The 25,908-nt window shown below is 36.2% G+C and overlaps 1 protein-coding gene across 3 annotated transcripts in view; it reads right to left on the reverse strand.

The window, feature by feature from the left end:
- Positions 1 to 25,908, reverse strand: part of NEBL (nebulette) — a 363,259-nt gene that overhangs the window by 67,025 nt on the left and 270,326 nt on the right. Inside the window, exons 6-10 of one of the 3 annotated variants that reach the window (XM_081556673.1) lie at positions 16,662 to 16,763; positions 15,635 to 15,736; positions 6,710 to 6,823; positions 5,032 to 5,133; positions 1,122 to 1,226 (exon numbers count right to left, since the gene is read on the reverse strand). The exons of the other annotated variants lie outside the window; for them this stretch is intronic. Of the exons in view, the coding sequence (XP_081412799.1) occupies positions 1,122 to 1,226; positions 5,032 to 5,133; positions 6,710 to 6,823; positions 15,635 to 15,736; positions 16,662 to 16,763 (525 nt within the window). The remainder of the gene's footprint in view (positions 1 to 1,121; positions 1,227 to 5,031; positions 5,134 to 6,709; positions 6,824 to 15,634; positions 15,737 to 16,661; positions 16,764 to 25,908) is intronic. 3 annotated transcript variants of the gene reach the window in all.

Below are 25,908 nucleotides of genomic sequence, written 5' to 3' on the forward strand. Positions count from 1 at the left end.
TCATTATAACCAACCCTTATCTATTTTGATTTATAAAATGATCAACATTTTCTATCTCCTAAAAACAAAAACTAGAACTATATTCCACAAGCTGCAAGAGTGGTTGGCTTTTTTAGCAATACACCTTTTTAAATTAAATTCTTAGTTTTGATCATGATTCATTTTATTGAGATATGTATTTTCACTAAAATCCTTATATATATATATAAATTACTAATGAAATTGGTTCTTAAGCTGCATTATAATAAAAATAATTTTATTTTTTTTAAAAGAATCTTTTCAAAACTTAGAACTCTGTGGTAGCAGGACATATACCAAATTTTTTAATTCCTGTTTTTAGTAATATTTTTGTTTTAGAGAAGTGTAATAGAATGATCAATGAAAGTGAACTATGAAAGTGGACACTATGTTAGGGTAAAATGTTGTGGGGAAACGAAATAAAAATAAAAATGCAAAGAGAAAAAAACCATATACTTCCATACCTTAAAGGAGAGCTGGTTTGTATATTTTTTAAATAAATGAAGGTGGGTATCAAATCATTATGGGATTTACGTTCCATGGGGTATATTTAAAAGAGTGATGTAAATTTTATTTTAATAGATGCTGGAAACAATATCTTTTTTCAATTACTGAAATTCAGAATTTAAAAAGTTATCAACTTTAATGTATTCAAGGAAAAAGATATTTTTAAAAGTTTCTTTCAGAGAGTACATAGAATTTCATAGTTGAAAGAAACATTAAGGTAAATACACTGGTAAGATAATTTCCCATTTTTAATACACTTACAACTGAGTTGAAAAATTGTAATACACTTTATGCCTGGAAAATTATACTTTTGCAGCTCAAAATGACCAGTACACTACAAAAGTTTTAATTATTATGAGATTTGACCATTAATTAATTAACTCATATCTTGTAAGTTTTAAATTGTGTATAGTAACTATAATATTATGAAATGCCTGCCTGTCGAAACATGGTTCAAGCTTCCCTAACTTAATAAATACAGAGAGAACAGAGTTTGAGATTTTTCTCACGATGCACATCCTTCCCCGTGGCTACACGTTCTCAGTGGAGGTGCTGGCCATGCGTGTTACTGAGTCCGGGCAGGGGAGGCCTCGTACCTGACTCTGGAGCATGGCGTTGCCCTTATGGTGCAGGTGTTCCGCAGCATCCACGTCAAAATGATACATGCCTTTGTTTTCCTCAAAATCTTTTCTATATTCTCGCTTAAAAAAAGAGAACACAAAAATAAAGTAAGAATAGAAGGGTCTGTTAAGAGCAACTAATACTTAGGAGGGCACACTGAAAAATGCAAGCGAACAAGAGTTGCAAAGCTGCTACTAAGTTCCCATCTGCTGTCAACTGGCCATGTAGATGGCTGACCCTGAGCTAAAGCGACAATGGGAGATAGACCAGCTCCAGGTGGTCCATGTGAACAGCATCTAAAACACTCAAGACAAGCAGAGGACTGCTGGCTCTAAACACAACATAAATAATACTTGCAGCACTGGGAAGTGACAGTGGAAAAGCCCATAACTTGTGTGAACAGGCAAAGTGGGCAAAATAAAGGCAATTTGTCTTGCCCTTATCCTAGATCAGAAATGTATTTATTAATAACTTCATCTACAAGAAGAGAAGGAAAGAAAAGAACAGATGAAAGGAAAGCTGGAGTCAGGAAAGGAAAAAAAAATTGTATGTAACGGATCGTAAGGAAAATGAGAGGGAGAGAAATAATTCAACTAACTTTCCTAAAAGGAGAAGGTAGCAGGTGCCTGAAAGAGAAACCAAGGAATCTGGGTATGGTTGGTTGGATTTTTAAGGTGAAAACTGCATTAAGACACTTTTTAGACATACAGACAAAAAGGTGAATTTGGAAGAGAACAGAATGGGTAAGAATGCCAAACTTCGCAAGTGTAGGACTCTAAACACAGGAGGCAGCAAAAAGACAAACATTGCTTTCTGATTTTTACCACTGGAGATTGGACACTTAGTAATTTTGCCTTATTTGGGAAAGACCTTTAGAGGTAAATGGTAACTCTCAAAGACTCAGGTATACAGAGATTTAAGCTAAAGTTGGTCGCTTCTTAGACAATGAGGATTTCAATGAAAATGGCAATTTAGTGTAGAGTGGAGGGAGAGGTAAGCAGCATTAGAAAGGGAGCAGGAAAAAGCTAGGACACTTAGGCCTAGGATATACTCCAGTGATCCAGAGTGAAACAAGAGGAAGTCTCAGTGCCAAGGATGGGAAGGACGGAAGGTCCAAGTGGCCTACACAGGAAAACTGCTTTCCCTTGGGACACAGCAAGGTCCCCAGAGGCATTTTCAGTCAATTAAGGAACTAAGACATGTATCTCCCAAACTCTAACCAGAATACTTTGAGGGAGAATAGCACCCCCAGGAAGCTCATGAAAATGTTCACATAGTACATCTTGACCAAAGAGAACAAGTTCTGAATTTTAGCTTCTCTGCTAATTTTTTTAAAAGATAATTTCAAAGAATAACAATATACTTAGAGATGTTATGATTTGATTAGAAGTAATTTTATAAAATATATTTATAAAATAGACATGAAATGCATGTAACAAGCTAGGATACATTCCATTACTAAGTTAAAATCCAGAACTAATAAAGTCTAGAATTGTATCTGAAATAATGGTTATAGATTGAGAAAGGTCAAAAAAGACTGCCCCTCACTAAATGATCTATTTTAGTTACAGAGAATTTCAGAAACTCCTGTTTTAAAACAAAGAAAGTCACCCTATTTGAACTAAGATCTGCAAAAGAATGATCAATACTTGCTTTTTCTTATATAATAGTCTCTGTTGCCTCCTAGTGGGAGTTACACAGAGCAACACAATACACACTTTTTTAATTTATGCAAAGTTATAAAAAAAAAACAAACCTGAAAGCTAACAGTGTTTTATTTTCCAAAGAAAAATATCCTCCCCAATTTAGTCAGTATGGTTGTACAAACTAATAAAGCACTAATTTTACTCTACACAGTAAAATTTTTCAAATTACAATTTATATCAAAGACATTTAGAGGTCTTAAAAAACCAGCCATTTATAACAAACTGACAACTAATTCTGATAGAATGCCTGTTTAAGCATTCTCTTACTCAATCTTTTACTAAAATTAAGCTGCCTTTATAAATCAACAAAATTCTAATTCTCTTTACATTAAAATTTAAAAGAAGGCAATTCTGACATACAATAAATTTGAACCAATGTAATATCGTGCAACTTTAACAAGTAGAGACTTCAGAGTAACACCGTTTTTGACTCAAATTTTCTCTTCATGAAGCAACTGGTCAGTTACAATTTTTCTATGCAGAAAAAATATGATCTAGAAAAAATGAAGATTTAAACTTTACAAGTAGTATATAAAACAAGTATAATATATGAATTTGATGGGTTTTCTCGAAGAGAAAATAGAAACAATTACTATTACTGTTTTTCACCACTATTATAAAATAAAGGTCAATATTTTCAAAAAGAAATATTGCCTATGAGTGGCCTACATTTTTCATGGTAATCCAAATTTTTGAATTACGACCATGACATTTTTGCTGACTTATTTATACATGAATCCTCACCCCCAAAGGAAACTAACCCAAACAGGGATGAGGAAGAGTCAAGGTCAAATGCGACTGCAATGATCAAGCTGGATGAGCAAAGACTACCTATGAAAAACCAGAGACTCAGATCTCAGAAACATACTGATTTTTTTTAGAAACACATCTCTGAGTTGTGGTTAAAAATGTGCAACTGAAGCAGAGTCGCTCAAGAAACAGGAGCGTCTAGGAGCATCTGTACAGAGGAGGATGAGCATTGAAATGGCAGGACAGAGGGAATTAAGTGTCCAGGGACTGAGTCTAATTCTGCACCTGACAGTCTCCCAACCTTCATCCCTGCTCAACAGATGGGAAAGAATAATGGGCTGCTTTTCCTCCAAAGACCAGTGATAATTAATTAATTAATTTCCTTCATGAATATGAATTCACACAGATAACATTTCAAGAAGAGGATTACAAAATAATGAACAGAAGTTTCAACATATCAAAGCCAAATGTAGACATTTTTAAACCTGAACTGAAGTTGTTATCTCATTATTTAACGGTTTGGAAAGCAGGTTATAACTACATAGTTTTCTCATCCATGACTGTGCGCACATCTCCTGAAGATGACTGTTTCCACTTTTTCACATTCTTTGATGATATACTTTGCCATCAAATCTGTGCCTGATCCAAGACAGATATATAATAAATTCAGATAATTTTTGAGTGAGTCATTATTAAAATAGGCATAGAAATAACTTGAGGTCAAATTAGCATTCATCATCCTGACATGGGGCATTCTGAGGTGTAGGAAACAGAGGCACAGGTGAGCCAGGATCATCAGTAATGAGAGCCAGTGACATCAGGGTTCAGATGCACTGCGTGTTGGGAACAGCATCTAAGAGCTAAGTTCTGATGCAATTGACCACTGGGCAGCGGACACAGATATTTTAATTAGGACACCCTCCCCTCCTTGTTGTGTTGAAGAAAACACAGAAACCTTCACAAGACTAAAAGTACAGCAGCAGTGCAAACACTCTTGGGGTTTATTTTTAGAGAAGACATTATTCAGACTAAGACAACTTTTACGCTACTGAGACCTTCTGAGTACCAGACACTCTGCTCTGGCCTGCATAAAATAAAAGATTGCTGACTTAAGAGCCTGACCTCCAAGTGACTTCAATCTACTTCAAAGAAAGGGGAAGGAGAAAGACAGAAAGGATGCTCACGTAAACACTTGGAAGAGTAGCTATTCCACAAGAAAGTTTGTATTCAAGAGATATTAAAGAGCCAGCTTTGTAAAGCAACAGCCTGGGTGGGATTTAAGCAACAGACACGAGTTTTCATGAAGTTAGTTACTGAGAGGGGAGTGAAGGCCAGGCTCGCCTTAGGAAGCAGGTGCGCTCATAAGCACTTCAGACACGTGGGCGCCACGGAGTCACAGGTCTACACTAGCCAACAAACGACCACTTACTCCACTTAGCATTTTGCTGACTTTCAAAGCGTGGTCTAAGAACAAGTTTGGGAGACCTGAAACTGGATCATGCATATTCTGAATGTCTTTCTTGTACTTCACCTATGAAAATAACATGGAACAAAATACCATCTAGGAGGAGAAAATACTATGCTTTTGCATTATGGCCATTATTATTTTAAACACAACAAAGTATTATTTAATGGTATGAAATGAAATGAATTCACAAGTAGCCACTAGATGGTGCTCATTTACTACTGAATGAATAAAAGTTCTTCCCAGGGACTTGAAAGTATTTTGATAACTCCTTTTATTGTTTACATGCTCAGATAGGGTGATGTTAACAGAAACAAGTAACTTTAACACAAATCCTACTTTCAAAAAATAAAGAAAATAGAAGCTTTACTCTTTAGAAATTACCACTGTCTTCCAGTTATATTTTGTGTCAATTTTAGAACCTTTGGTAGTTTTCATCCTGTTACTATGTAGACCTTTTCTTTTCAATCAACTGCTTTGGAAATATTAAATGTTAATAATAGAAAACATTAAGCACTTACTGTGAGTCAAACACTTTTTGTTTAAACACTTTATATGTATTAAGTACACTCTACAATTTTAGCAAGTAAATACTTTAAGTATCCTCATTTTACAGAGGAGGAAACTGAGACACAGAAAGACGAAACTGTACTATTAGGTGGTGGAGCAAGATTCAAATCCAGACAACTGATTCTAGACCTTGAGCTTTCAATACCATGCTGGAGGTTCTTTTAAGTATATTCCTACCCTATTTGTTTTATGGTTTGTACACACACAAAAATAATCAGATAAGAAAAAATGAATTATTAGAATGTTCCCAAAGGTCCTAAAAGACAGAAACACCCATTTCAATTGCGGGTAACAACATCTGGTTAATGAACACAAATTATAATACCTTCTAAACAGGAACGAAAGTAAAATATACTAAGTCCCCCAGATACAACAGGAGTTGAAAGGTTTAAATGCTCTAACAAAGGAACAGTTCAACAACAGTCAAACTTAATATTTAAAAAGGTACTCTATGCATCATTCAACTATAGTAAAGTAATTTTTCTATGTTCCTGTTTTTATACTCTTCCTAATTCTAATAAAAAATTAAGGTATCTTTTCTTATAAATTGAAACTTCATTTTTAAAGATATGAAATGAAAACAAATCTTATGAAGAGGTATTTCACAGAATTTACATAAGAGATAAGAAAGAAATTGTAAGCCATCTCAACCACAATTTCTGGAAATTTCCTTGTGATATACTACTATGTTCCAGGTATATTTTACAATATTCACAATTTCATGAGCATAATTACATGGGCTAACTATTGTCATAATCATTAATTTATGATACTACACACTGCTTTTCTGAAAAACTCTATAATCTATTTCAACTCTTGATCAGCTATAATACTAATAGTTTTGCTAATAAAACTATTCCTATTTATTAATTAGTAATCACTAACACTTTTTTTTTTTCAGAAAAGCTTCAAGAAAATAGGCTTCAGTGTTTTCTAAAATTATTTGGAAATTACATGATCTTGATTAAGTATCATAATTACCACACAGCCAAGTCTATCAGAACACAAGAATCAAAAGATACTGAAAATAATATTCTGCAAATTACCAATCATGAGGCAGAAAGCAACTTACATTGCTCACCAGGGCAGTGGCCAGCTGACTTTGCCTAAAAGAAGCACTTTCAAGAGGATTGTAAAGATGCTTCTTATCCTTCATTTCGCTATCAAATTTTTCTTTGTATTTAATCTGCCATAAAAGAAAAAAACGGAAAAATTACACAGCACGTTTACCTTCAAGCTTTCAAAGCAACACATTTGATTTCTAATTAGATCAGATAAAAGCTACCTTAAAAATGTATGACAGCACAGTTTAAATACCTAGTATTTTCCCTCCATATAAAGCTTAATTAGGCATAAAGGTTTTTTTTTTTTAATTAAAAAACACCTCTACTTGAACATGGATCATAAATGCAATTAGGCATGAACTCAAATCCTATTAACAAGAATTATATAGAATATCAGGATTTTAAAATGTCAGTTTCCATTTCTGCATTCCTAACATCTGTGATCAATTAGAAATCGAGACCACAAATGTCTTAACATCTATCACATTTAGAAAACAGGTCCCAAATATCAGAATTTGAATACGAATTTTCCTAAAAGAATGACTGCAAATGCAAGACAGAGCTCCTACCTTTTTCTCATCATTTCCCACTTATTAAAACACTCATTGTTAGGGATTATGTATTCTGAAACATCCTGGGCCTATTTAATGTCATTTATTATTTCTCTGCTTTCACTCCACAGCTGTGTTCAGTGGCAGAACCATCTCCAACTTTCCCTGTGGATTTTTTTTTTTTTTAAACTATCCTTAAGGCAATGAAACGGCTTCCCTTGTGGCTCAGATGGTAAAGAATCTGCCTGCAATGCAGGAGACCTGGGTTCAATCCTTGGATCAGGAAGATCTCTTGGAGAAGGGAATGGCAACCCACTCCAGTATTCTTGCCTGGAGAATCCCATGGACAGAGGAGCCTGGTGGGCTACAGTCCATGGGCTGCAAAGAGTTGAACGCGACTAAACAATTCTTTACTAAAATAAAACAAAAATAGCTAGTCTCATTTATTTAATTATTTAACTGCTTTAATTCCTGTAGCCAGGAAAGGATGCAGGTAGGCAAAAGCAAAAGTAAGCTGTTTTGTCCTTTTATATCTTATTATATTATGATTCTTACACTATCTTATTTCTTTCTTTACAACATTCAGAATGCACATTTATCCATACATCCTAAGACTCCGCCTTGCAGAAACCTTTAGGAAAAAGGTGGTTTGGGAACAGCTCATGTTACTCTTTTAATCTAGTGTGTACTGGGTGATGGTCTCCCTCAGGGATACATGCTGGTACCTCTGGGAGGGAGGTAATAAAAATCCTGGTGGGAATACATTTGGAAAACATTTCAAGACAGTTCACATGCAAGTTTCTGTTGCAGTTTCATTTGCTAATAATACTTTTTGATCATCATATTATCTTATAATTTCAAGCAAAATCTCACTTATTATAATTAATACATGAGGCCTCTCTAAAACAAGAAAAGCTTCAAGTTTTAGAAAATTATTTTATCTTGAAATCAGGGACACCACCACCAAAGCAGTCAATTTAGATCTCCTTCACTACTGTCCACAGTAACTGGCACCAAAGCCAAGATCCTCCCTACCTGGTCCTCCGCTAAACACACAATTCCACTCCTCAATACCCCACTGCTGTGGTGCTTTTCACAACATTCTAATCTGTGTTTTAGTGCCTAATCTTCTAGGTTTTAGTGCCTGACAGGTATTCACTTGACTATGGTTGTAGACTCTCTGAACTGATTTCCCCTAGAATGGCACTCCCGACTCAGCCAGATCCACCAACACTATCCAGCAATCAAGGAAAACATTCTGCCCGATGCTGCGGTGCCAGGGACACTCTCAGCTGGTAGTTCTTTCCATCTAATCAACTGATCCTGCTGTGTAACATGGGCTCGCATCAAGTATCCTTTCAGTCACTCATAAGTCCCCAACCTCAGGCACCACAAGTGTCTTAGTTATATATTAGCTAAATGGCAAGAATAGATTCCATGATCCTTGAGCACAGAGAGTGCATCATTTTGCCTTTGTACCCCCTGTAGTTCTCAGCACCATTACACTAAGCCCAGAGGCAACACGGAAGGAAGTATTACTTGGGAATGTCAGGTCCCACTGAACCCTGCTGCTATGTCAGGGATCCTGGTCTTTTATGCTAAGCCCAACCAGAAGTGAGTTCACGCGTGTATGTGACTCCATCAGATTTGCTTTTGGAAGAGATTACCAGCTCCAGGCCTGATGGGAGTGTCTGGGCTCACATCAGCATTCCCAAACTCAGGCAGGAAACTCATCCTAATTCAAAGTAGGAATCCGACGCAGGCTCAATGTTTAATGAATAGAGGAAGGAAGGAATCATCACCACGTGAACTGGTTACAGTTTTTTCAGAAATATACATTTACTCGGAAAGAGCAAACGCCAGGTTTAATAACAGTTGAGAATGTGTCAGACAAATTCCCAAGTTAACACCCCCACTCTGTGCTGTGTCTGCTCTAGTGTGGCGGTGCTGAGAACTACAGAGGGAAGTACAAAGGTAGAATGACAAACCCTCTGTGCTCAAGCATCATGTAACCTATTCTTGCCATTTAGCTAATATATAACTAAGACACTTGTGGTATACCTGAGGTTGAAGAATATGAATAACTGAAAGAAAAGTTGATGCAAGCCAGCACTGCTCAGCTGAATTAATTGAGTAGATTTAAATACTTCAATACAAACAGAACCCTGCATTTTTTCACCTGATGTTTTACAGGACAAACTTTAGTAATAGTAACCTATTTTTTTAAGTAGAATATTTTCATCGATTTCTGAAAGATATAGAAGATAAATCTGAAGTATATTTTTACAAGTATATTGTTGTGAATAGTAACCTATTGTTAAAGGTGAGTTTTCCCTGGAAATACAAGATTAGACTATTTTCTAAGTTTTGGACATAGTTGAATTATCTGCTCTCCCATTAAACAGTGAGCAGGAAATAGATTTCTATTCTTTTTTGTATCCCTAGTACCCAACAGTACTTTGAATGGATCTGGCACTTAATATATGTTCTTTAAAGAAATGTATAGATTAATGATGAAAATGGTAAGCAATCAACCATCTTTTCACACTCACACCCTCAGGTAGGTATTGGAGCAATAATACTCTAATTTCCCAAATCTGTTCCCCCAACACACAATCCCCACAGTCATTGCTAAACTGATTTGAACAACAATCTATTGGGAAGAGAAAAAAAGGTAAAAGCAAATGAAAAGCAATAGATATAAAAATAATATATTGTATCTGTATTATACTAAACACATATAAATACGTATTTTAAAAGTGTGGCAGTTCCTGCCACACTTTTCCTCATTAACTAGCTCATTTAGGAATTACTTATCTAATGCACATTCTGCATCACTTGCTACCCTTAAAGAGTGCTAAACTGGAAGAGATTTGGGAATCAGTGGGAAACTGTCTTCAAATATTTGCAAAAATAGAAAAACAGCATTTGTTCTGTTACCAAAGGTAAAGTTAGTGTTGACAGGTAGAAGCTGCAGCCAACAAGATTTCTGCCAATTATAACAGAAGTTTTCTATCAGCTGATCTCTCCACCAGCAGAACTATCTTCTGCTTTCCCGCTCAATTACTTCTCCCTACCTCCTCCCAATGTTCACCTGAATAATTTCTACACATCTTGCAGTTGCCCAAATGTAACTTCTTTCTGAAAGCCCTCTCTGACCTTCCAATCTAGAATACTTACTGCTGATATATTTTTGAATCACTCCACATTTATGTGGTCCCTCATCATACATGGCTGCAATTATTTGTAAAACTGTCTCCGGCTATTGGTCTTCCCCATTAGACTCTAAGTTCAGTGAAGGCATGGGCTATATCTTTCCTGTTCACCCTTGAAAATCTAATCCCAAGCATGTAATATCTGTTCAGTAACTGTTTTGCTTGAATGAATAAATGGATGGGTTACATTGAGAAGGGATTATTTCATTGAAAATCAGGACCAGGTAACTTCCATAGTGTCTCCAAATTTTTTAATAGCCTTGTAATAGATTTTTATGAAAACTTTATTCTTAAAGTTATGCCTGGGGCTATAAACCTTAAAATTTGAATTTTAAAATGGAAATAACCTTTCCAGGTTATTTAAAGGTTAATTATTTAAAGTGTACCTGTCATTCATGTACTTCTAATGAGTTTAATAATCAGCAAAGTATTACGAAATTTATCTTATCCTAACCTTCAGAACTCTGCATTATCTGATTCAAAAGGTACCTAAAGAACAAGAATGTAAGAGTTTCCCTCATTAATTAACCAAAAAGTAAAATAACTGAATTCCATAAAAAATACATTTACCAGACACTGACACTCAATTGTTTCTTATCGTGCTGTAAGGTTTGCACATAAATGAACTAAGAAAATAGCCAAATAGTTCAAACAGGTCCTATCACTCACCTTCTGACTGGTTCACTCACTAACTACACACACACAGAACATTCTATCTTACCATCAATCCACAGTTCACACATCTACGTGTCTACCTGCTCACGCACACTCGCATCTCCTAAGAGATCAGGATGCTTTCCTTTCATTATAATGGGTGACTCAACCATGGAACATGGTATTTTTCCTTCCGGTTTCAAGACCACTTGAGACAAGAGGAAATAGGTATTTGGTGACTTCGCTATGGTTTTAAGGCATAATGTTACCCCTTTACACATAAATCAATCACTTTGGAAACAAACAAAAAGTTCCACCTATGACTGATTTTACTCACATTATAAATATCATATCCAGTGGTCCTAATACCTGCCACCTTTTGAAAAATACAGGGTAGGCAAGTGGGATGAAATGCTTAAAAGTTTAGTAAGGAATTTTCACAGACTTAGTAGAACTTTCAGAGGTTCAGACTAGGAGAAAACACTTGAATTGCTCAACCACAATGACTGAACTTAACCTAGTCCCTCATAACTGCATCCAGGCAGGGCTGTGTTTAAATGGCTCAAATCTGATTTCCCAACTCAGTAGTTCGAAGCTTTCAGCACAAAATGTACTGGGCTTCATGGCATCACCTATCGCTCAGATTCACAAAGGGGCCAGAAGAGCAGAAAAAGAGCCGACCCTGAATGAAAGCCTTTCATCAGAGCCACAGAAGAAAATGCCAGGAAAGAAATGGGAAACTGGATAAGTGCACTTAATTATCAGTGAAAATGAAAGTAAACAACAACACAATGCCACACATCCGTGGGAGCAATTGCCTCCAATTTTGGATGAAACTGAACTAAAGGCTATTGAGGAGGAGAGTAAAACAGAATTTTATGTAGAAGTCATCATAAAGTCAGTGAGTTTAAGTCTGAATTTTACACAAAATATACCCTGCCCTTATTTTCATGACAAAATAATATTTTACTGACTTTGTACTAAATATGAATGATCTAGAGAAATGTGTTTAATTGGTCTCTATGTATTTCTTGAAAGCCTAATCTGTGCCATCAATGCCATTAAACCCTGTCCCCACAGAGCCTATTGAGCGGTAGTGAAGCAGATATTTAATAAACACACACACACACTTTTATATGACTAATACTGTGTTAAGAACTATAAAGAAAAGCAGAATAAAGAGGAATAGAGCAATATAATTTAAATCAGCAAGTCAAGGGTGTGACATTTAAGCCAAAAGTTTGGGGGGAGGAGGATGGAAGGGTGCTTGCCCAGAATGGGAGATCCTTCAAGCCAATTAATACCCTTTACAATTGAAGGAAAATAGTTACTATTCAGTTTTAACAGCAATCTAAGAAGTAATGTTTAGGTTTAAAACCCACTCTTTTAAATAAATCACATGCAATTTTAGAACAAATGCTAATTATTATAAATATAAATTTTTCTCTGATATTATAAAACTAAAGGTATTTCATTCATCACATAAACAAATTTCAATTCATAAATTAAGATGATAAATGAATCTGTTTACAAAACAACCACTCAGAAGAATTTTTTTTAAGATGATGACTTCAATAACTACTGCCCTAATACTTAAGATACTTGTAAATATATCTCTTTATCTTGGCAGATGAGATTTCACTTCTATTGTTCACTGATTTTCTTTTCATTACTTGGCCATTATTTTATGTTTCCCCTAGACTTTAAAAAGGGAAAGTTTACAACTACGGAAGCAAAGCTATTGGACAAGTTAACATAGGAATGACTTTTGTTTCCATTCATTACCTTTTCTGGATTCAGTCCCACAGAGCTCAGTTTCCAGATAAAATGGGAGAATTGTGCCCTCTCGCTTTCTCCTTCTATCTTGTCATCAGGGTGTCTTATCTCTCCACACCACGGGCACTGTCCATCATCGCCTTCTCTCTCACAATCCTGTCTTGCCCTCTCCCCCTGGCATCCTGCATCCTTCCCCTAGCTTCCCAGCTTACTACATTCTTAAATTATTTCCCTTCTGCATATTTCCTTGCCTTTGTATGCGCCTGTATTCATATTCTGTCATTAGTTCAGGAGCAAGAGAATACATGATCTTCAAAGTTGTCAATGAAAATAAGAAACTACACTTTCTGCCTTTGCTTTTAGTCAACGCACCTGAAAATACAAAAGATCATACTGAGTTCATTCCAGAAGTTCTGAATATTCATCTGCCCAGTTTCTCCCTTTTCTGATGAGTTTATACACCATGAGATAAGCAAAAAGTTCATTAAAAAACGAAGATGACAGATACAATGTAACTTGCAAGTTACAAGCTGCTTAAATATCTAATCATTCGGCTGTTAAATGATTTGAGATTTTAAGTCTGCCTAAAAAAAGTGCAAGCATGCTCAGTCGTTTCACTCGTGTCTGACTGCGTGACCCCATGGACCTTAGTCCACCAGGCTCCTCTGTCCACGGAATTTCCCAGGCAAGAATACTGGAGTGGGTTGCCATTTCCTTCTCCAGGGGATTGTCCCAACCCCGGGATCAAACCTAAATCTCCTGCATTGGCAGGCAAATTCTTTACCACTGAGCCACCTGGGAAGCCCCTAAAACTTTTTCCAAGGACTTGCAAATAAGACTGTGAAGAAAAAAATTTAACACTAAAATCTAAGGGCCAGTCTTACTATGCTTCATTTTGTGCATGAATTCATTAAAAAAAAAAAATGCAGAGTGGAAAATTCTTCTGAATAGCTATGGTAAAATTATTCCTGGAAAATGATGCAGTGTTTCTATGGGTCAGGCAATATTTTAAGTTGCTCACAGTAGTTCATTTAATCCTCACAACAACCCTAAGAAGCAGTACGGCTCCATGTCATTTTACAGGTCAGGAAACTGCAGACGGAGAAATTAAGCCACCTGTCCAAAGTCACTCGATGAGCCAGCAGCAAAACCAAGAGCTCAGGGGTCCAGCTCCACAGCCCTTTTATTAATTACCCAGCCAAGCTGCACAGCTTTTCTACACCACCAATAGACCTCTGTGCCCCCAGAAAAGGCTGAAATCCTAAGTCAGAAAATCTAAAGCAATCCTGGAAGAGTTACCAGGTGTGTGCCAATACCCCCTTCTCTTCAGCAAGTGTTGTTTGGACTGAGAAAAGCTCGGAATCACAGCCCTTCTCAGGCCCTCCAGAGCTAAGAACACGGCAGGTCTTCTCAATTGTCCAGATACTATTTTATGTTCTTCAGTTAGATTTTATAGTTCTCCTCATTTACATCTCTCCGTTTTGAAATGTAACCCAATTAAGACATTTGCAACTTGAAGAAAGGACATTTTCAAAGTTGAAGACACTATATACATGCATAAAAATTACTGTTTGCTGTCACTGTTGACTTTACAAATGTTACCTTTTTCCATTAAAAGAATTGTTAATTTTTATATAGACAAGCATGTCTAATTATTCTTTTGGAGCCTCTGGATCTCCATTTTTAAGAATAACTCTGTTATCCCTATGTGGTATATACAGTCTCCTGGATTTTCTTTTAAGATTTTAAAATTATTTTTTTGTTTACATTCATATCTTTAATCCATCTGGAATTCATTTTGTAGATGGTTTATGATTCAGGTCCAATTTTATTTTTACCCTGAAGGATGGCCAGTTACATCAGCACCATTTATTAACTAATACAACTTTTTCCCACTGACTTAAACCAAAACTTTTATCATATATTAAATTCTTATACACATTAGAGTCTATTTCAGGATTCCCTAATCTAACCTACTGATTATTTTATCTCTTATATATCAATTCCATATTGATTTAATTTCAGTGGTTTTATACTATGTTATAATAACTCACAATGTAAATTCCCTTTCACTGGTCTTTACTTTAATACTTTTGAAGGCTAGTTTCAGGCATTTCCTTGCCATTCAAACTCTAAGATCATTTATCCATACTTCAAAAAAATTACTGGATTCTAATTGAAATTGCATGATATTTATGTATTAATTTGGGGAAAGTTATAATTTTTATCTATTGACATATTCAGCCAAAACTATGGCATGTCTGTACACTTCTTCAGATCCTTTTAATGATTTCAGTGTTCTCTTTATTTTCATTACCTGGTTTCAAATTTGTGATTAAAGCACTTAAACATTGAGAAAATTGTCATTTTTTTTACTAAGTTAAAAATTCTGTTTATGAACATATAGATAGAAATTTAATTATTCATCTAATCTAATTGATATGACTATCATTAAGTTCCAGAAATTCTAGGAAATGTGACAACATGGCTGAACTCACTGGAAAAAGCTAGAATTTGAGCCAGGGGAAAAGAACACTTAGTTTCATGCTCAAAACTGGACATATTTTATCCCTTACCGAAATTTACAATTATTGTAATCCTATCTGATATGGTTATAGGAACATTATCTTTGTATATTCTTGCCATTAGAGACATTATCTAAAGTAAAATATTTTCCAGTGCTGCTAGAAACAAAATCTCTGAATAAAATCATTGTGAAATATCGCTAGATGCTTACTTGACTAGAAAGTTTAGAAGCTTCCACAGCATGTTCAAAATCTGGTCTTCCAATTACAGCAGGCTCTTTATTCATTACTCCTTGCCCTTTCTTGTATTCAGCCTAAAATGAATAAGAAAATGTCAGATATTTCTATTTTCCAGTGAAAAATTACACTGACAATAGCCAAAATAAAATTAATAGACCATCAGCCCATAAAAAAATATTCCTTACAACTCACCAAATACTAAAATGCTGACTGCTAAGAAGAAACTGATTTTATAAAAACAATGTTTTTCGTAGTAAAATAATTACTAAGTTTGAGTCTGTGAGTCCAGTCAGCATCATCATTGTGTTTATGTTATCCAGGAGGAATTTCTAGATAATTAAGACCCTGCATTCTGCATACATATGTCTTAGTAACTGATCTAACCCCATCTGGTTAACATGCAGCTGAATTTAGTAAATAATTATTGATTTTTTAAGATGAGTACAACCTATGGTACTAAAATAAATCATTTGGTTTAAGTTAAGTCATCATTTTTTAACCAGAATGTAAAATATGTTTAAGTAAAATGGTATTTACCAAGACGGATGTCTTAGGGAAGAGAAAAACAGCCATGATGCACAGGAAATGTGCATGGGTAAATGCTGACTAACAAGAACCTGCACAATTAACAGCAACAAGATGGAAAAAAAGGCCAAAGTGAAGTTCTTTGGGACAAGATGAGAGATAATAGGGAACCAGACAAATGACAAACTTGACTCTCGGGCTGAAACATGTGAACGTTATCTTAGGCCTGAGTAGTATTTCCTTTTTTTTAAAGTATTACAACACAAGCCATAGTCAAGTCAAGTTTGATCCATTTCTGCACATATCCAAATAATTTACACAATCAAAGAGATAATTCAGATAAAAAATTGAGATGTCATTAATTCAGATTGATAAATTTTGCTAATTAAATTAATCACCCAACTACCAAAGCCATGCTTTGTCTTCCACCAAAATAAGAAATCAATTCTGTACAAGATAAGAAAGAGAGATTACATCACTTATGATCTTGGAGATCTGTGTTGCCATCTTGATGTCTGGTCTGTCAAGCTCTGCGTTATACATGTGGGTGTCCTGTACATCTTTTCTATAAAAAATCTGATTGAAGAGACGGTTTTGATCGAAAAAAAGAAAAAGAAAATGAGTAACATCATACAGCTGTTAGCTTTAATGTCCCTAACGTAATTTATCCTTGCCATAATCATCTAAGAAACTCACTGATCATAACTTTTAAAAAATTTTTATTATGTGCAACATCTATTTGGATAACTATATTTCCCTTTTTACTATACCAATGACTCATTGACATTACTGCATATGAACTGAATTCATACAACATAAAAATATAATTCCAAGACCATGGCACAAAACCGAAGCTTACAGGATTTTACATACACTACCCTTAAAAGCATGTCATTGTGGATAAGTGTATATAGGCATATTCACATATAGAGTGTTCTCAATCAAGAGCATTAATTTGTCGATCACACAGTCTTGACTCCCAATGGATACAGGATAAGCTCCAGCACACAAATATAGAAAGTCATTTCCTGGGGTGAGGATGTGTGAAACTCTGGAACTCTGTGCCTTGCACACTCCCAACCACACCTTTCTCTTCCTTTCCTGATTGGACTCTTCAAATGCCCCTTATCTGGGAGGCCTAGAGGTGGGTGCTGACAGTTTTATTCCAGTAAATATCATTGCAATGACTTGATCCTCCAACAACAAAAGGATTCACATTAAGAAATAGCCATCAAAAAAAAAAGAAATAGCCATCCTCTGAATGCACATTAGATACAATCAAACCAAAGTATAGAAAACAGAGATTTAAAGAGAAATATATATATAAATTTTGCCAAATATGCTTCAGGTGACAGTGTTCATTCAAAATAACTTGACTGACAAATGGGAGGAGAGACCAGAAGCGAATTCATATAACTCCTGATGGGCAACATCTCACTGTCTATCTGCTTCTCTATTTCCTGAGACCAATCATGAACTGAAAAGATGAAGTTCTATTTGGCAAATTCACCAGTGGGTGGGCTGGTCAACTTGTCCATTACATTAGATTTTATTAAATTTATAATGCAAAGCGTGTAGTAACGATCATTCTCAAAATCTGTCTTCACTTTTTCAAGACATAAAAGGTAGAACATAGAAATGTACAACTGAAAATTTATAAAGAATGCACAATTAATTGCATTTGTACAAAACAGGTGTTTCTTTTTCTTTTCTCTTTTCTTTTGGCTGCACTGTGCAGCTTGTGGGATCTTGGGATCTTAGTTCCCAGACCAGGGATTGAACCCGCGCCTTTGGCAGTAAAAGCCTGGAGTCCTAGGGAATTCCCACAAATTTCCCAAAACATAATCCTTTTTTTTTTTTTTTTAATTTTTGGCTGCATCACACAGTTTGCTGAATCTTAGCTCCCTGACCAGGGACTGAACCCTCCTGCAGTGGAAGCACGGAGTCTTAACCACTGGGACCTCTAGGAAATTCCTCAAAACAAGTACTTCTAATGTTGCCTGCAAACTTTCTGCAGTAGCATCATCTAGAGTACTTATTAAAAATTTAGATTCCTGAAGTCCATCCTCAATCCTCTGTAACAGAATTTTGCTAAATGGGGCCCAAGAATCTGCATTTTAATGAATTCCCTAGTTGACCACCAAAAATCAGTGTTCTAGATACTAGTAATGTATCTTGTTATCTTTCTTTCAACCCTACAGTGTTAAAAAATGTACTTTTTTACTTCTTTAAAAAATAATATCAAGTATAAAGAATGATAATGTGTTAATACTTTCATAGGCTCCCTAATGCATTATATTATTTTATTTCAATGAAGCATGTATATACACTTCTATTTAAGATCTTGCATTGGCTTCACCATCAACTAAACTATGTTTATAATCATGAACCTGTCTGACAAGTGAACACAGCTTAAATATAATTAGCATAATTTTGGCAATAGCATCTGTTTTCTTCACCGCTTCTATTTTCATAGGCTTAACAAGCAATTTTAAGTCGGTTTTGTGCACACAGGTAGCAAAAGATAAAAGCTGAAAACTGAGTTATTTGGTTGGGTAAATTTAAAATCTTCAGGGATTTAAAATAAGCCAATTTTGATTGGTTTCAAAAAGCAACATACTCATCTACAAATGATGGCCAATCAACCTCAGGCTGCACAGAGTTAAACACAAGCTGTGTAAACAAAAACGGACTCTCAGGTGAAAACAAACCAAAATTACTACCCACCTACAAGACTGTTTCTAAGTTACTACATTTAGATGAAAGCCATGGGGGGGAATGTCTTTTTGTTTACAAAAGAATGAGTGTAAAAATGGAAACCCTTACTTTTTGAAAAGAGCTGCAACCTCTCAGAAATCTATGCTTTACATGGGTTTCCTAATTACATGCTGTTCAGCCTAATGACTGCGTGGAGAGAGGTGAACAGAACAAAGGCGGCGGGACTGGGACAATGAATGGGGCCCCATCATCCATGTAAATTGCAAATTAGAGGCCGGCATATGTGACTCAAAACAAATATTAAGATTGACATGAGCTGCAAATTCAAACAAGCGGATACCATGGAGCCATATAGGAGAAAAGCCCAGGGGCCTGGTCACTACAGATCTCCCAGGATATCAAGCCTTGGGGATACTCCCCAGGAACTGGGGGCTGATGCTGAGGGACACAGAGCCACAAACTTCGGCTCTGGGCTCCCTGCAAGGATGTCTGAACATGGGTGGTGTAGAGATAACGTGGCCTGAGCAGACTACTCACCTTCCTCCACCTCACCGGTGACTTAGGGCTGAGGGAAACTCATCTGACATTTCTCAAACGTCTGCACTATGTATTTTCTCCCTTCTTCAGCCCATCGGAACCAGGAAAGAATAAAAATGTTATGCAGCAGAATATGTGTGTGTGTGTGTGTGTGTGTGTGTGTGTGTATTCTGAATAATCCAAACCCTAAATGCAGTGTTCTCTGAGTAATCAAACCTTAAATGCTCACTGAATTGGAACAATGGATGGGCTCCCATTCTCCAGGCAGTCTTCTCATGGCAAGATGGTGTTCTATATAAAACTGCTTTGAATAAGAAGACAGGGGTTCCTAAAAGTCATCAACCCAGGACAGGTGCAGGCCTGAGGGCCCATGATTTATTTTACCTCGCTTCACTTAATGTTTTGCTCCCTATCATGTCCTCAGAGGACAAGAGAGAATGAAAAACAAGGCAGAGGGAGGAGCAATGAAAGGGGAAGGGGCAAAGAGGGAAAAGGAAGAAGGGAAAAGGAGGAGGAGAAATAAGAAGTCGTTTTAGGCAGTTTATGATGTGAGTGAGTGAAAGTCGCTCAGTCGTGTCTGACTCTTTGTGACCCCATGGACTACACAGTCCATAGAATTCTCCAGGCCAGAATACTGGAGTGGGTAGCCTTTCCCTTCTCCAAGGGATCTTTCCAACCCAGGGATCGAACCCAGGTCTCCTGCATTGCAGGCAGATTCCTTACCAGCTGAGCCACAGGGAAGCCCAGTTCATTATGTACCAGGTACCATATTAAGGACTTCACATTCACTGCCTCACTCACACATTTCTTAAATGAATGAGTCATAAGGATTTATATTCATTAAATCCAAGTTGCCTTTATTACTCGTCTATTTCAAATTTTTTCTTAATTTAAACTAGTTATTCTCACTAATGAACATTAGACTAATTCTAATAAGTTCCACAAAGGAAACAAATGGACTTTTAATGAACACTGCACTAAACTAACCAAATAATTTTAGGGAAAATTATATCTCAACAATATTTTAGTCTGTTCCCAGGAGGAAAATGTATATTTCTCCATTTCTTTAAATCTCTTATTATAGCTTTCAATGAAGTTTCATCCTTATCTTCTATAGGTCCTATATAGGTTAAAACACAATTATCACATTAATATCACGTTTATACATTTATTTTGTACTCAGGAAAAATTTCTGTAAGCAGTATGTAATATTTTCAAAAAGACCAACTATGGTTTCTTCCTCAGGAGCACCTAGAATTATTACTTTACATGCTTGATCTCTTTCGCCTGGCTTTTTTTTCCCCCCAGTGAATTTACTTCTTTGCCCATTTCCATGAATCTGTATCATTTTCCTAAATTACTCCTTTGTTACTTTGTAGTGGACATGTGTTCGCTGTTTTTTTTAAATCCACCTTTTGTTGTTGTTTTTGTCACTAAGTCATGTCCAACTCTTTGTGACCGCATGGACTGTAGCCCACTAGTCTTCTCGGTCCATGGAATTTCCCCAGGCAAGAATCCTGGAGTGGGTTGCCAGTTCCTTCTCCAGGGGATCGTCCCACCCAAGGGATCAAACCCTCATCTCCTGCATTGTAGGTGGATTCATTACCACTGAGCCACCTGGGAAACCCAAAAATCTGCCAGGCATTTTTTATTTGGAAACTGCCCCTCCCTTCCTCCCTCCATGTGATTTGGTGAGGCTATCAGAAGCAGCCTTCCTTCCTGGTGACAGAAGTGGCCACGTGACAGGCTATCCAATCAGATACCCCAACCCTCTGGAAACTATGATTAAATAGAGGGCAGACACATAAACAAGCAAGGTCAGAGTCATTGATGGATCTGAGGCTGGGGGACAAAGAACTGCTGTCCTTTCCTCTGGGATCAGCTGCTGTGAAGATGATTTAGCTTTGGAAATACCAGTCTTGAGACCAGCAAGACAGATTTTATCTGCAAATGAAGTCATGGAGAAGGAAGAAGAGCCAAGAGACAGGGAAAGTAGGGGGTCCTCGTGACACTGTGGAGCCTCTGGAGCCAGTTATGCCTGAAGGTAGCTTTACACAAACCAGTAAATTCTCATTTTTCACTTGAGCTAATGTGAAATGGATTTCTGTTACTGAATCTACAAACTCCAAGTGTAGTCTCCATTTCATATGTTTTTCTGCAATGTCAAATCTATTCTTTATTGCCTCCAATAAAGATTTTAATTCTATCACCTGAAACTAATACAATATTGATAAATCAATTATAGTTAAATTTTTAAAAATTTTAATTCTATTGAAATCTGTCATGGAATTTCTTCCTTATATTACCATGTTCACTTTCCCTCTCAGCTTGCATTTTCATCTCATTTTATTGTCTTTTAATCTCAGTTTATTCCCCCCTAATAATTTTTCTGTTTTTGTTTCATAAGGCCATGTCTTTTGCATGTTCCTTACATTCACGCGGGGTATCCCATGTGCCAGGGACTGTAGTTCTACACACTTTAAACACACAAATTTAGTAAATCTTCACCCCACCATTGTTGTGCCAGCCTGTACTCAACTCAGCTCCATCAACACTTCCTCCCAAGGCTGGAACTAGTTATCCAGAAGAATCTTCTTTCTTGTATCATTCTTGGTTGGACTTGGCCAATAAGAGAAACTTTCAATTAGATATTGAAAATGAAGTGAAATGGACACCTTTGTTATCCATGTACAGCCAGACAGAGCACGGAGCAAAGGACTCCCAGTGACTCTGCACCAAGCTTTTCATGTTTTGACAACAGTGATCTGAGATTCTTCAATAGGTGAGTTAATAAACTAGAAAAAAGCCAAACCTCCACCATGATGGTCCTTAGTGAAATGCAATTACTTGGAGATGTGAAGATTGAGAACTGAGGGATGCTAGGCAGCATGGAAACTACAGACAGACACCTGTGGAGCCAAGGGCAATGTGAGCAGATAGAGTAAAAGAAATCAAATCCAACTGGCCCCAAACTTATTCATTCCCTTTACTACTCTGGTGAAAGTTAAAACGATTCTTCGTGAGAAGAAACTGCTGGATAGGATAGGTTTGTAGGACAGAAGTGGACAGTATGATCTGTATTTAGTCATAATCTCAAAATACCAGTTTAGTCATCCTCAAGAAATTCTTTTATCATAAACTTTCACATTAGAGAAGCTTTCCAAGTGTCATTAAGTGGCACATGGACTGGAAATTCCAACTTAATAAGGCTTATTTCTGTTTAGGTATGTTGCATGTAAAAATCTATTCAATAATTAAGTTGTAAACATTATTTTTCAAAGAAAATATAAATCTCTGAAATATAAGTAAACAGAGGATCTGACAGTCATCAGAAAACACATTTTTTTCAATTTTCTAAATGATGGAGCTTTATCTTTATTAGCAGTATTATCATTGTTGATAAAAGCATTTTAGAGTTGATAAAAGTTTCCATATTTATGATTAATTTTATCACCACCACAATCTTATGAAGAAAGCAGAATAGATACTATTAACTATTCTGCCTTAGAGATGAAGAAAACCTAATATACCTATTTTAATACTAAATTCTAAAAGCACTGTTTCTATAAGTCATATTAGGGAATTACAGGATAATAAATGTTTTTCCAATATCTTTTTAGTGATTTACTTATCCTTAAGATTTTTCTCTTTTTGATGGAATAGAAATTTTGTCTGCTGATAAGTTTTTATTAATGTTAAGAAAGTACATATATCATTTTTGAAAAGAGCATTATGTACTACCCAAAGCAATTTATAGATTCAATGCAATCCCTATCAAGCTACCAATGGTATTTTTCACAGAACTAGAACAAATCATTTCACAATTTGTATGGAAATATAAAAAACCTCAAATAGCCAAAGCAATCTTGAGAAAGAAGAAAGGAACTGGAGGAATCAACCTGCCTGACTTCAGGCTCTACTACAAAGCCACAGTCATCAGGACAGTATGGTACTGGCACAAAGATAGAAATATAGATCAATGGACCAAAATAGAAAGCCCAGAGATAGACCCACGCACCTATGGACACCTTATCTTCGACAAAGGAGGCAAGAATATATAATAGAGAAAAGACAATCTCTTTAACAAGTGGTGCTGGGAAAACTGGTCAACCACTTGTAAAAGAATGAAACTAGAACACTTCCTAACACCATACACAAAAATAAACTCAAAATGGATTAAAGATCTAAACGTAAGACCAGAAATTATAAAACTCCTAGAGGAAAACATAGGCAAAACACTCTCCGACATAAATCACAGCAGGATCCTCCATGACCCACCTCCCAGAATATCGGAAATAAAAACAAAAATAAACAAATGGGACCTAATTAAAATTAAAAGCTTTTGCACAACAAAGGAAACTATAAGCAAGGTGAAAAGACAGCCTTCAGAATGGGAGAAAATAATAGCAAACGAAGCAACAGACAAACAATTAATCTCAAAAATATACAAGCAACTCCTACAGCTGAATTCCAGAAAAATAAACGACCCAATCAAAAAATGGGCCAAAGAACTAAACAGACATTTCTCCAAAGAAGACATACAGATGGCTAACAAACACATGAAAAGATGCTCAACATCACTCATTATTAGAGAAATGCAAATCAAAACCACTATGAGGTACCATTTCACACCAGTCAGAATGGCTGCTATCCAAAAGTCTAGAAGCGATAAATGCTGGAGAGGGTGTGGAGAAAAGGGAACCCTCTTACACTGTTGGTGGGAATGCAAACTAGTACAGCCATTATGGAGAACAGTGTGGAGATTCCTTAAAAAACTGGGAATAGAACTGCCATATGACCCAGCAATCCCACTGCTGGGCATACACACCGAGGAAACCAGAATTGAAAGAGACGCGTGTACCCCAATGTTCATCGCAGCATTGTTTACAATAGCCAGGACATGGAAGCAACCTAGATGTCCATCAGCAGACGAATGGATAAGGAAGCTGTGGTACATATACACAATGGAATATTACTCAGCCATTAAAAAAATACATTTGAATCGGTTCTATTGAGAAGGATGAAACTGGAGCCCATTATACAGAATGAAGTAAGCCAGAAAGAAAAACACCAATACAGTATACTAATGCATATATATGGAATTTGAAAGATGGTAACGATAACCCTATATGCGAGACAGAATAAGAGACACAGATGCATAGAACAGTCTTATGGACTCTGAGGGAGAAGGTGAGGGTGGGACGTTCTGGGAGGATAGCATTGAAACATGTATATTATCATATGTGAAACAGAACACCATTCCATGTTCGATGCATGAGACAAATGCTCAGGACTGGGGCAATGGGATGACCCAGAGGGATGGGATGGAGAGGGAGGTGGGAGGGGGGTCCAGGAAGGGGAACACATGTAAACCCATGGCTGATTCATGTCAATGTATGGCAAAAACTACTACAATATTGTAAAGTAATTAGCCCTCAACTAAAATAAATAAATTTATTTAAAAAAAAAAAAGAAAAGAGCATTATGTCTTTGGTTTCCCCTGATGAATACCTCTTTCTAATACACATTGAATTGATTACCAATATGGTATTTTGGGAAAGCTTACCACTCTAATTTCATCACAAATCTACACAGATCACATTATTTATAAAACTTAAAATGGCAGTTAAAATTTGTTTAACTTAACTTTAGAAGTACTGCTCTTCATGCCTCTGATAAGATTGATGAAAACTAATAATGTTACTGAGGTTTTCATTTCAAACCTATCTTTAGGGGAAAGTAACAGGATAGAATATCTCCAGTTTCTTTAATTACATTAGAAAAATTTGGCAGGGGTACATCCCTGAAGATAAAAAAATAAATAAATAAAAGCCAGATGAGCTGTCTTTAATCATTTTTTGATAACAGTATCAACAAGATAGGTGGTTAAATGGGTTCAGGAACCTTGTGAATATGCCTTTCTGACCTAAATGGTTCTTAACATAAATTTCATATTGATTTGGCCTTCTTAGAAATCTAACCTCGTTTCATTGTTTTGAATTAATAATGATATCACCCTAAACTCTTAAATCACTCTTTAAAACTGAAGGAGGACTAAACAGAACTAGTATTTTCTGAACTGGCTCTTCAACAGAGCCCTTTACATATCATATCTAATTTATCACTTGCAAGAGCTCTCTGAGGTAGATTTCATTACCCCAATTTTACATATGAACAAAAAAAATAAACCAGATTTGGAGATACGTGTAACTTGTCCAAGGTTATCCAGGCAACATGTGGCAAAAGAAGCCTTTTATCCCTGGCCTGACTCTCAACTCCTTTTCTGACCTATGTGACAGTGGAGGATATTATGAGAAATTATTTTTTCCTGTTTCATGATCATTGAACTTGGGGGTAAAAGAAAAGACCACTGCCCCTAGAATACTCTTCCCCTTGGAACTCTCAGTTATTCCGAGGTGGAAATTTAGTCGGCTTGTCACAAAGAATCTCTTCCCAGCCTGCTTAT

This window comes from Giraffa tippelskirchi, chromosome 13 (assembly GCF_054371585.1).
Source record: "Giraffa tippelskirchi isolate mGirTip1 chromosome 13, T2T-mGirTip1v1.2.pri, whole genome shotgun sequence".
NCBI lineage: Eukaryota > Metazoa > Chordata > Mammalia > Artiodactyla > Giraffidae > Giraffa > Giraffa tippelskirchi.